The 12,230-nt window shown below is 53.8% G+C and overlaps 1 protein-coding gene across 10 annotated transcripts in view; it reads left to right on the top strand.

Annotated features, from left to right (window-relative positions):
* Positions 1 to 12,230, top strand: part of NUMA1 (nuclear mitotic apparatus protein 1) — a 77,948-nt gene that overhangs the window by 58,369 nt on the left and 7,349 nt on the right. For all 10 annotated transcript variants that reach the window (XM_037522871.2, XM_037522869.2, XM_037522873.2 and 7 more), the window contains exons 5-15: positions 647 to 729; positions 1,295 to 1,375; positions 2,626 to 2,713; positions 3,840 to 3,963; positions 4,526 to 4,683; positions 4,964 to 5,081; positions 5,199 to 5,316; positions 5,926 to 6,066; positions 6,638 to 6,760; positions 6,916 to 10,314; positions 12,103 to 12,171. In XM_037522871.2, coding sequence (XP_037378768.1) covers positions 647 to 729; positions 1,295 to 1,375; positions 2,626 to 2,713; positions 3,840 to 3,963; positions 4,526 to 4,683; positions 4,964 to 5,081; positions 5,199 to 5,316; positions 5,926 to 6,066; positions 6,638 to 6,760; positions 6,916 to 10,314; positions 12,103 to 12,171 — 4,502 coding nt within the window. The remainder of the gene's footprint in view (positions 1 to 646; positions 730 to 1,294; positions 1,376 to 2,625; positions 2,714 to 3,839; positions 3,964 to 4,525; positions 4,684 to 4,963; positions 5,082 to 5,198; positions 5,317 to 5,925; positions 6,067 to 6,637; positions 6,761 to 6,915; positions 10,315 to 12,102; positions 12,172 to 12,230) is intronic.

Here is a 12,230-nt window from a genome sequence, read left to right as displayed (position 1 = left end):
TAGGTTGAGATCTTGTGTGACCTTTCTGGACATAGGTTCCCTGTCTATGAAATGGAGATATTTTCTTTTCAGGTTGATGGGCACATGCAGAGCTTCTAGCACAGTGCTTGTCAGTTACCCTTCTTACAGCTGTGGAGACAGAATCTTCATCTTTGACATGGGAACTACCCCTCCAGCTCACAAAAAGCATGTGTGATAACAGAGTAGACTAAGTTAGATGTTACTGAGTCCAGATCTTCTGGCAGCATAAGAACAGTTGTCCCCAGTCCTCCTTGTTCAGCTCAGCTTCCTCTGCAGTCTTGTTTGGAACAAGAGTCTAGAAAGACTTGTATTCTCTGGGCTCCTTTGTGGTACTGAGCAGGAGGTGCTATGTGGGTGGAGAGTGCGATGTCATGTGCCAGAGCTGTTATGCCTTCCCAACCTGCTTTCTTCTTGAACTACCCCTGTAATCCTTGTGCTGGCCTGGGCTAGAACTAACTTCAGATGGAAAGTGCATGTCACAGAAGAAAAGACTTAGGAGTAAAGAGCCCCGAGGTCTCCTAGTCTCACCAGAGACATGATTCTGCTCCTCTGACTCTGTGGTGTTTTGATGAACTCAGGGAAGGTTCCCAAGAAGTTCACCCTGTTTTCTGTGTTGTCAATATAGAAAACCGAAAACATCCCTCTGCCCCGGAATGCCTGGTGTCAAGGCAGAAGGTGATGGAAGGGTCAGAGCTGGAACTGGCCAAGGTACCTTTGAAATACCAGACTGGTGAGGGTGGGAGGGTGGCACTGGAGGGACCTGCAGGGCCCTGTCTTAATCCAGGGGAAGTGGTGAACATTTTTAAGGCTTTAGGAAGTCAAGGCAGCCACCTGGCTAATACTATTGCAGCCCAAGAATATAGGAGTTCGTGTTGTATGAAAAAAGAGATTTGTAACACCATTATTGTGGACCATGATGGAGATGTGGCAAGCATCAGGCTTTACCCAGCTGCCATATTTTTCTTTTACTTCCTTACTGCTTGTGTTTCTGGGTGTGGCCTGGAGAAGGTGCCTTAGGCCTCATATTCAGGGTTCTGTGAGTTCAGGAATTTAGCTTTGTAGCGATCTGACTCCCAGCTTTTTCTACAGGGGGCATTGAGTCCTCAGCTGTTTCCTGGTGCAGTTAAGGGCAATAACCTGGGGCTGCTGAATCTTAGGAGCTTTGGAAGAAACTCCAGAATAGCTCAGCGCCCCCAGGACAACCCAGAGGGGTAGCACTAGAAAGAGAGATAGCCCTCCTTTCTAGTCACTACTGCCTCTGTTTGGCTTCTAGATGACCATGCTGCTTTTATACCACTCCACCATGAGCTCCAAAAGCCCCAGGGACTGGGAACAATTCGAATATAAGATTCAGGTAAGTCCTTATGCCTCCACATAGTGGGCCTAACCTATACTTCACCTCCCCATGTTTGTTGTTCTTTAAATAGCATATTTTGTTTTTTTAAAAAGTTGTTATAGTCATTACAGCCATTTAGTATAGAAAGTCAGGGAAATACTGGAAAAGTACAAAGAAGAAGGTAATAGTCGCTAATAATTTCATTCCTGTAGATAACTGCTAACTTTTAAAGGATATACTTAAATCCTTTTCCATGTATATGTATTTTACTGTAACTGTGCTGTGTATGGGTAATACATAGAAATTGCATTCTCTTCATGTGTTCCTGCATGCGGTGTATGTTTACAGGCTGTCACTCCCTTTAGTAGGCAGGATCAGTGAGGGAGAGTTCTTTGTCCACCATGACAGCTTAGCTCAGAGCAATTATCTCCCCTCCCCTCCTCTGCATGGTCCCAGAGTGAAGAGGGACTGATGTACTGGCTGCATTGTTGGGGAACTGACCTGATTGCTAGGAACTACATGTCACGGGCTCCTGATGTTGGCTCTGCTTCCTGCATGAGCACCTGTCTTACTTCCCAGAGCAGAGCAGCTGGGATGCCAGCATGGGTGACCTGTGGGGCAGCGTCTGGAGTGCTAGGAATGTTGGCATATCCCATTTCATGCTTGTTCTTGGCTCTCTCTCTGGGATTAGGGTTGTGGTGGCATTTGCAGGGAGGGGAGGGGGAATGGCTGTTTCTTTTTTCAACTTTTTTTGTGCTCCAAACTAGTCCTAGATCTGTTGGACACAGAAATTCTACAGGAATAAGCAGCTAAATTATAGTTAACTGGGAAAGTCCAATCAACTCTGTAGCTTTGGAATTCAGGCTAGGCAGGGAAGATTTTACAGCTGAGCCAGTGGATTAAGCTATGGATGAGCCCCAGGTGAACTGGGGCTGGTGAGAACTGAGCCCCAGTTCTCACTCGGAGAACAATGGTGAGGGTCACCTGGAAGTGGCCAACATAGTTCTATAGAAAGCTTTCTTACTGCATTTCTTTCTTTGCCCTGTTATTTTGCTTGTGGTCACAAGTGAAGTCAGTTAAAAACGCTTGTCTGACCCCAGGTGCATTTTTAGGAGAGGACGCGGGGAAGGGACAAGCAGGGTGAACATATCTCTAGTAGTGGGACTTCTGGCTGGGAGAGGAAGGATGGGCTCCCACAGGCTCCTGGGGCAGGCGATGCCCAGATGACTCAGAACTCCGACGTAATGGTTTCTCTCTCTGCGACCCAGGCCGAGTTAGCTGTCATCCTAAAATTTGTGCTGGACCATGAGGATGGGCTAAACCTGAACGAGGATCTGGAGAACTTCTTACAGAAAGGTAACTAGGGGCCACTCCTGAGGATCCCTTCTTGTCTGAGCTGGGTCTGCCAGGATCCTGCTAGGAAATATGGTGGGGGGTTGTCTTTTTCCCCCAACAGAAGGCATAGGTGGGGCTCAGGAAAAGTGTGTAATGGGGTAGGCCAATTTTGGGACCCTGTAGCTGTCATCCTAGTTCCTGCGATGGGAGCGCCTCTTGCTGCCTAGCAGTAGCTAAGCATAGCATTTATAAGTGATTGTGTCTGCTGTTAGGGTGTCCTTGATCCCTCTCCATACATACTTTCTTTGTTGTTTTTTTTCCCAACAACCACCACCCTAAGCTTTAAAGCTGAGAGTACAGTCTTAAAAACATGGTTTTACCATAAGAAGCCTGTATGTTTTATGAGGTAAGGCAGATAACTAAGTATGATAAGGAATGAGTGCTGGGACAGAGAGATGCCGAATCTACCAGATTTCTTGCTGCCTGGAAGAACAGTAGAAAGAGAGAGAGCCCTGTCGAGTAGGGGATCTAGTGATGAGAATGTGAAACAGAGGTCTAGGCATGTTCTCTTCTAGACGCTGAATTTGATGTTCCTTGTGTTCAGGTTCTTCATGAACCCTTCAGATGGAGTTGTTGGAATGTATGTCTAGAAGGCAGGAGAGGACTCTGGCCCAGGTTATGGGCTTGGCTGACCATCGCAGCCATGGCACTATGCCCAAAGCAAGGCGGCCCCATCAGAACTCTAGGGTTTACAGGGTGGGTGAAGGAGAGAGGAGCGGATTAAGGAGACTAACGAGGGGTATTTAGTGGGAGAATCATGAGGAAGTCATCTTGGGAAACAAGGGGAAAGGTTTTGAGAAGGTTGTGTTGCCAGTGCAAGATTTCAGAACAGAAGAGTTCAGAAAGGAGGCCAGAGGCTCTGGCCTGAGAGGCCTGGGACTAAAGAGATGTTGCTCAGGGCTCCCAAGCTGCCTCTGCAGTGTTGGCTTCTGGGAAAAGCATGAGCACCTTGTCATCTGTATACATAGAGGACTCTCTCCCTCCACTGTTCTTCGCTCCCCCCGGCGAGTTCTCAGATTGCATAAAAATACAAATCCAGTCATATTCTGACTACCCGCTTTGTGGTTTGTTTGCTGCTTCTCCCTAGCTCCTGTCCCTTCCACCTGTTCCAGCATCTTCTCTGAAGAATTGTCCCCCCCGAGCCACCAGGCCAAGAGGGAGGTTCACTTCCTTGAGCTACAGAAGGTTGCCTCCTCTTCCAGTGGGAACAAGTACGTGCTGGGAGTATTGTCCTGGGATGGGGTCTCAACTCAGCCTTCAAGTGGCTATAATTCTAGAGGCTGAGCTGTTCACCAGCCCCTCTTACTTCATCAGAGACTTATAGGATCTCGCCCCTGACCCAGTACTGATTGGGGGAATTAGTTGGGCTCTATCTTGGGCAGAAGGCCTCTAAAAGGCAGTTCTCTATTTATGGAATTCCTTTCTTAGAGACTGAAGATCCTACTCTTAGTGCAGTTCTGCAGAGGCAGAACCCTCCCTTGAGTGGAGGTGGGAGGGGAGCAAAGAAATTGGCTCGGAGAAGGAAAGTTTTCACAAGTTCTGTCATGAGGTGTGAGGTAGCACTGCTAACAGAACCAGGTGTTTGGGCCTCCTAGTCAGTCAGTCAAGGCCTGTTCATGCACCCGCCCCCCACTGTTGGTCATTTCAGCCCTTCTGTCACATCTCCGGCTCTGATCATGGAATCTGGGGGAGGGGGCAGCTTCACAGCCCAGCGCTCAACCGCTGCGCCACCAGGGGAGGCCCTGATCATGGAATCTGGACCATCTCTTTCAGCTTCCTTGCAGGGTCTCCTGCCTCACCCATGGGCGACATTCTGCAGACCCCACAATTTCAAATGAGACGGCTGAAGAAGCAGCTTGCAGATGAGAGAAATAATAGGGATGAGCTGGAGCAGGAGTTGGCTGAGAATCGCAAACTCCTCACTGAAAAGGGTAGGTGCCGACGGCCTGGCAGGTCTTTATGCAGGAGCCACTTACAGGATTTCCACCCAGTGAAGAGCTGAACTCATCTGAGGAAAGGCCCCTCTACCTCCCATGTGTCCCCTCTGCGGGCCCTGGAATTTCGAGCTCAGTCCCGGGCTTGTCAGATTGACCTAGAAGCTGGCTCTGCCCTTGCAACTATCCTCCTTTTCTCTCAGATTGGCTGCCTCCTTGCCCCTCTTCCCCTCCCTTGTTCTGTGCTCACTGCCCTCCTCTTTCCTCCTCTGGGCAGATGCACAGATAGCCTTGATGCAGCAACGCATCGACCGCCTGGCTCTGCTAAATGAGAAGCAGGCAACCAGCCCACCGGAACCCAGGGAGCTCGAGGAGCTCCGGGTCAAGAATGAGAGGTAGTTTTCCCTGGTTTCTCCTCACCTCCCTGATCTCTGCCTCACCCATCCCTTCCTCCCCCCACCCTCACCCAAGACCCTGGTGAACTATACCGTTGTCTCCTGCCCTCCGGCAAGCCTCACTGTGCGACTCCACGAGACTCTGAAGCAGTGCCAGGACCTGAAGACGGAGAAGGGCCAGATGGATCGCAAAATCAGCCAACTTTCTGAAGAGAATGGGGACCTTTCCTTTAAGGTGAGTAGTGTTGGGGGTCTGATCCCCCACATAGACTCCTAGGGGCTGAGTTCGTATGGAAGAGCCCGCTACCAAGAGGGCTGAGAAGAGTGTCCTGTTCAGTCTCTCCAGAGACCTGCATCTGCCACCAGGAATGGTACCAGCCAGGAATGAGTTATTGTCCTGAGGTTTTTTTTGTTTGTTTGTTTGTTTGAATTTATATAAGCATTGGGTACAGTCAGAAGCATGGGAGGGTGAGAGAATTCACCAGAGCCAGAGTGGGGAGCAGAACAGGCAGACTGATGAAATACACTGCTGAGGGGAGCAGCGGGCGGCAGGAGAGGTCTGTGAGCCATGTGGGACCCTTGCCCGGCGGCCGGGGATTGAACCGGCGCTGCAGAGGCTGCTGGCAGCTTTGCAACCCAGTGCTCAACCGCTGCGCCACCGGGGAGGCCCTCGTCTTGAGTTTTGATTTGTAGTCTTGAGTTTGAGATGTGATTAGTTGCATTTGGTTTGAGGAGGGTTGGAAGGAAAGTCCTAGGCATCTGGTGCCTGGAGGTCGGGGAGCAGATGGCAGTGGTGATGGCAATTTTGATTCTGGGTGAAGGGATTCACACTTTTCTGTCTCAGCTGCGGGAGTTTGCCAGTCACCTGCAGCAACTACAGGGGGCACTGAACGAACTGACCGAGGAACACAACAAGGCCACACGGGAATGGGTGGAGAAACAGGCCCATCTGGAGAAAGAGCTGGGCACAACCCTGCAGGACAAGGTAATAACCCTTTGCTGTGGGAGTCGGGTCACAATCTTGACTTCATGTTCAAAGTTGAATTCTGTTTACGAGTCCCTTCTCCAAGGCTTTAGAGAATTAGTATGACTTCTCTTCAAGATTTAATAGTGTGCTTTAATGGAAAGATTGTGAATTTACGTGCAGTACACCTTTGAATCCTGTCTCTGCTATTTATAGGGTGTGGATGTTGAACAAGTTATTCTTTTTTTTCAAAAAGATTTATTTATGCATACAAGAACTGGGGTACAGGCCAGAGGTGTGGGGGGGGTGAGGGGATTCACCAGAGACAAGAGTGGGAAACAGATCAGGCAGACTGACTGAAGTACACTGCTGAGGGGAGCAGCAGGGAGACGAGAGAGGTCTGCTGCGCCATGTGGGTAGTTCCCTGGCCAGCCTGGGATTGAACACGTGCTGCTGAGGCTGCAGACAGCTTCATAGTGCTGTACTTAATCCCTTGCACCACCAGGGAGGCCCAGGTCCCATGTTTTGTTGATGTTCTTGAGGGTCTTTGTGCCTGTTCCACATATGTTCACATGGGGTTCTTTATTCTCAGAAATGCCTTGAAGAGAAAAATGAAATCCTTCAGGGGAAACTTTCACAACTGGAAGAACATTTGGCCCAGCTGCAGGAGAATCCAACCCGGGAGAAGGGCGAGGTGCTGGGTGACGTCTTGCAGGTAGGGATGCCCAGGAGCAGCAGAACAACCTGTGTGCAGGGCTGGCCTGGTCTGGACCCATTTGGCATGTTTAGATTCCTGGCCATCCTAATTTCCAGAGGGGCCATGGTAACCAAGAGTCATGCTGATTCCTTTTTGTCTCTTTTCCTCACCAGTTGGAAACCCTGAAGCAAGAGGCAGCCACTCTTGCTGCAGACAACACCCAGCTCCAAGCCAAGGTGGAGGCAATGGAGACTGAACGGGGCCAGCAGGAAGCCAAGCTGCTTGCTGAACGGAGCCACTATGAAGAAGAAAAGCAGCAACTGGCTGGCCTGATTGCCCAGCTGCAGGTCTCCCTGGACAACCTCAGACAGGCCAAGGAAGAGCTAGAACAATCCTCCCAGGCTCAGGGGACCCGACTTGGTGCCCAGGTGACCACGCTGACCTCTGAAATCACCACCCTCAAAGCCGCACTCCAGGAGCAGGATCAAGAACTGGCTAGCCTGAAACAACAGGCCAAAAATGAGCAGGCCCAGCTAACACAGACCCTCCAGCAACAAGAACAGGCCTCCCAGGACCTTCGCCACCAGATGGAGCAGCTGAGCAGCAGCCTGAGGCAGAAGGAGCAGCAGTTGGAGGAGGTGGCCAAGGAGCAGGAGGCAACTAGGCGAGAGCACACCCAGCAGTTGGCTGCTGCTACTAAAGAACGGGAAGCCTCTTTCAGGGAGAGGGATTCGGCCCTCCGGCAGCTGGAGGCATTGGAGAAGGAGAAGGCTGCCAAGCTCGAGCTCCTGCAACAGCAGCTTCAGGCTGCTAATGAAGCCCGGGACAGTGCCCAGACCTCAGTCAAACAGGCCCAAAAGGAGAAGGCAGAGCTGAGCCAAAAGTTGGAAGAATTCCGTGCCCAAGTTGAGGCAACCCGCCAGGAGCAGGGTGAGACCCAGGCCCAGGTGGCAGAGCTAAAGGCCCAACTGAGGTCTGAGCAGCAAAAAGCAACCGAGAAAGAAAGGGTGACTCAGGAGAAGGGCCAGCTGCAGAAGCAGGTTCGGGCCCTGGAGGAGTCCTTGAGGCTTACCCAGGGCAGCCTGGAAGAGGAGAAGCGCAGGGCTGCAGATGCCTTGGAACAGCAGCAGCGCTGTATCTCCAAGCTGGAGGCAGAGACCCAGAATCTGCTGGAGCAGCATAAGCAGGGACGGAAGGAACTGGAAGAAGAGAAGGATGGGCGCAAGGGACTGGAGACCCAAGTGCAGCAGCTTGGGGAGGCCCATCAGGCTGAGGTGCAGGGCCTGCGACGGGAGCTGACCGAGGCCCTGGCCTCCCAGCACAGGGCCAAGAGTGAGTGTGAGCAGCTTGCCAAAGAGGTGGCTACCTGGCGCGAGCGGTATGAGGATAGCCAGCAAGAGGAAGCACGCTATGGCGCCATGTGCCAGGAACAGATGATGACCCTGAAGGAGGAATGTGAGAAGGCCCGCCAGGAACTCCAGGAGGCAAAGGAGAAGGTGGCTGAGGTGGAGGCCCACAGCGAGCGCCAGCTAGGCCGGCAGCAAAGTGAACTAGCTCAGCTGCATGCCAACCTGGCCAGAGCCCTCCAGCAGGTCCAGGAGAAGGAGGTCAGGGCCCAGAAGATTGCAGATGACCTCTCCACTCTGCAGGAGAAAATGGCTGCAACCAGCAAGGAGGTGGCCCACCTAGAGGCCTTGGTGCGCAGGGCAGGTGAGCAGCAAGAAACAACTTCCTGTGAGCTACTCAAGGAGCACCCAAGGGCAGGAGACCGAGAGTCAGAGTGGCTGGAAGAGCAGCGGGGTCGCCCATTCTGCAGCACCCAGGATGCACTGCAGGCCATGAAGCGTCAGGCAGAGCAAATGGGCAGTGAGCTGGAGAGGCTGCGGGCTGCGCTGATGGAGAGCCAAGGACAGCAGCAGGAGGAGCGTGGACAGCAGGAGAGGGAGGTGGCAAGGCTGACCCAGGAGCGGAGCCGGGCCCAAGCTGATCTTGCCCTTGAGAAGGCTGCCAAGGCGGAGCTTGAGATGCGGCTGCAGAATGCCCTCAATGAGCACCGTGTGGAGTTTGCTGCCCTGCAAGAGGCACTGTCCCGTGCGCAGGTGGAAAAGGAAGAGAAAGCCCAGGAGCTGGTCAAGTGGCGTGAACACGAGGCGGCCCACAAAACGGAGCTGGGGGAGCTTCAGCAAACTGTGGAGCAATTGAAGACACAGCTTGCCAAGAAAGAGGAAGAACGCCAGCAGTCTGTAGTGAAAGCCGGTGGAGGAGATGTTTCTGGGTCAGGAGCCCAGTCTGAGACAACTGGAAAGACAGAGCAAAAAGGTGCTGAGCTGGAAGCTCTGCGGGCAGAAGTGAGCAAGCTGCAGCAGCAGTGCCGGGAGCATCAGCACAAGGCCTCTAGCCTGGAGCGCAGCCTAGAGTCTGAGCGCGCCTCCCACACTGAGCAGGCCAAGGCTCTGGAGACATTGCGGAGCCAGTTAGAGGAGAAGGCCCAGGAGCTGGGACATAGTCAGGACACTTTAGCCTCCACCCAAAGGGAACTGGCCACCCTCCGCACCAAGGCTCAAGACCACAGCAAGGCTGAGGATGCGTGGAAGGCCCAGGTAGCCCGGGGCCAGCAAGAGGCTGAAAGAAAAAACAGTCTCATCAGTAGCTTGGAGGAGGAGGTGTCCATCCTCAACCGCCAGGTTCTGGAGAAGGAGGGTGAGAGCAAGGAATTGAAGCGGCTGGTTGTAGCTGAGTCAGAAAAAAGCCAGAAGCTGGAGGACAGGCTACGCCTGCTCCAGGCCGAGACGGCCAGCAGCAGTGCCAGAGCTGCTGAACGAAGCTCTGCTCTGCGGGAGGAGGTCCAGACCCTTCGGGAGGAGGCGGAGAAACAGCGGGTGGCTTCAGAGAGCCTACGGCAGGAGCTGGCCTCCCAGGCCGAGCGAGCAGAGGAGCTGGGCCAAGAGTTAAAGGCGTGGCAAGAGAAGTTCTTCCAGAAGGAGCAGGCCCTCTCAGCGCTGCAGCTCGAGCACACCAGCACCCAGGCCCTGGTGAGTGAGCTGCTGCCCGTCAAGCACCTGTGCCAGCAGCTGCAGGCTGAGCAGGCAGCTGCGGAGAAACGCCATCGTGAGGAGCTGGAGCAAAGCAAGCAGGCAGCTGGTGGGCTGCGGGCGGAGCTGATGCGAGCCCAGCGGGAACTCGGGGAGTTGGTGCCCTTGCGGCAGAAGGTGGCAGAGCAAGAGCGAGCAGCCCAGCAGCTGCGAGCCGAGAAGGCCAGCTACGCAGAGCAGCTGAGCATGCTAAAGAAGGCTCACGGCCTGCTGGCAGAGGAGAACCGGGGGTTGGGCGAGCGAGCAAACCTTGGCCGGCAGTTTTTAGAAGTGGAGCTGGACCAGGCTCGGGAGAAGTATGGCCAAGAGCTAGCAGCTGTGCGTGCTGACGCCGAAACCCGCCTGGCTGAGATGCAGCGGGAAGCACAGAGTACTGCCCGCGAGCTGGAGGCGATGACTGCCAAGTACGAGGGTGCCAAGGGCAAGGTCCTGGAGGAGAGACAGCGGTTCCAGGAAGAGAGGCAGAAACTAACTGGCCAGGTAAGGTGCCAGCTCAGTCCCACACCCCAAGATCAGACCTGAGAGGGGAGACACTGTCCCCTCTGCGTTCCAGGGCCTCTGGCCCCCACAGTGTCGGAGTGTCCTGTCCCTCCCACTGTGTGACTGGGAGGAGTTTAAGTCTTGCCCCTTAAAGAAAATATTCACAACCTCCCTGCCCCTGGCTCTGTCCTCGAGTCCAGCCCTGAAGGCCGCCAGCCCGTTCTGGAGGCACACTGTGAGGAACACCTGCAGTGGGCGCCCCAGGAGGCCCTGGCAGCTACAATGAGCCACATACATTTTAAAAGTTTCTACACGTCTGGCTCCTTGGGCACCGTGTCAGAGCTGCAGTGCCTCTTGGGCTCCCATGCCCCGTCTGCATTGTTCCTCCCCTCCATGCACAGGTGGCGCGAGTAGAGGTATTTCAGGGGGAGCAGGGTAAGCAGGTCATGCTGGGGGCTCTAGAGCAGTACAGGTAGACCTGCAGCTTGCGCCCGCCAGCTCCCGGGGTGAACTGTTAGTGACGGGGGCAGTGCCAAGCCACGAATCCAGTGCCAGGCTCAGGTGTGCCGTGTGCTAGGCCTTCTCTCGCGCCTCATCCTACCCATGCCAGGTCAGCCTCTCCAGCCTCCTACACGCTCAGTGTCATCTGCCTGTCAGGGAGGAAGGGTAGGGGAGGCTTCATCTGTCCCTCATCAGAACCAGTGACAACCCTTGGGATTGTAAAAGCTCCCAGTCTTGTTCCAGGTTTGGGCACTCGGAGGAATAGGACCTTGTGTGTCACAGTCCTTCCTTCACACAGAAGCCATGTGAGTGATGCACAGGCCGTTCTTACAGACTAGAGGGGTTCGAGAGCCCAGGATGCCTGCCTCTGGAGCATCACCCTGATCGAGCATGGATTAGATAGGTCTAGGAGCAGGAAAACCAAGGTTGGGAGGAAAGAAAAGGCCTCTGCCTTTGAGGAGGAGGCCTGGCTGCCTTGCTCTCACCAGGAACTCCACTGTTTTAAAGGTCAGAGTTGTGGCTGAGCTGCTATTTAGTGGGAGCACCCTGTTCCGCCTTTCCACCTTAGACCTGCAGAAAAATCAGACCTTCCTCTCCCTCGACACCTCCATGGAGCCCATGATGGGAGAGACAGTCAAACTGAACAGCAGTTAGCAATGGAGCCCTTGACTTGGCCTTGTGCTTGAGCTCCTGGGCATCTGGGAGCTTTGCTCCCTCTGCTCCTCTCTGTGGAAGTGGGGTGGGCTGGGCTGGGCGTGAGCGTGTTGCTGCTCCTCTTGTGCCCCAGCAGTCTGATCCCCAATGCTAACCGCCGCAGCCACACTGTCAGCAGCCACCCTAACCACCTGTGTGGTGTTGGGAAGAGGTCTTGAGCATCTTTGGCCTTTTGCTTTGGCGGTTTCAAAAAGTTAGCTGCTCATTGTTGTGTCTACTGGAGTTCAAGATCAGTTTCCCTGTTCCTGTCCTCCACCAGGGAAGGTTACAGCTGGGAATGGTGACAGGAGTAGGGTGTCACCTCCCTAGAGACAATTCTGCAGATTCTGGTGGCCACGGGGGTAGGACAGGCCTCTTGTTTCACAGGCCCAGATGGAGGGGAGCGTGGGCAGGTGTTGGGTCGTCTTATTCTAGCCCTGCCAGCCAGCCCGGGCAGCAGCCTATTTCCCAACTGGAGTCGAGAGAAAGGACCTGGGTTTCTTCTAGAAACAACAGGGGCTGGTCTGGGGAAACCTCACAGTTTGGACAACCTAATGAGCCCTTCCGAATCTCCTCTTCCTTTCCCTGCCTCAGGTGGAAGAACTGAGTAAGAAGCTCGCTGACCATGAGCAGACCAGCAGGGCCCAGCAGCAGAAGCTGAAGGTGAGACAGCAAAGGGGGCTAGAGCTCTTTTAGAGAGTGAGGATGTGAGCAGCAGGTGC

The sequence above is a fragment of the Talpa occidentalis genome, unplaced genomic scaffold (assembly GCF_014898055.3).
Source record: "Talpa occidentalis isolate TD23 unplaced genomic scaffold, MPIMG_talOcc4v2.1 talOcc4.3, whole genome shotgun sequence".
NCBI classification, from domain to species: Eukaryota; Metazoa; Chordata; class Mammalia; order Eulipotyphla; family Talpidae; genus Talpa; species Talpa occidentalis.
The sequence above is the reverse complement of the archived record's forward strand: the minus strand, read 5'-3'. Positions and strand labels throughout refer to the sequence as shown.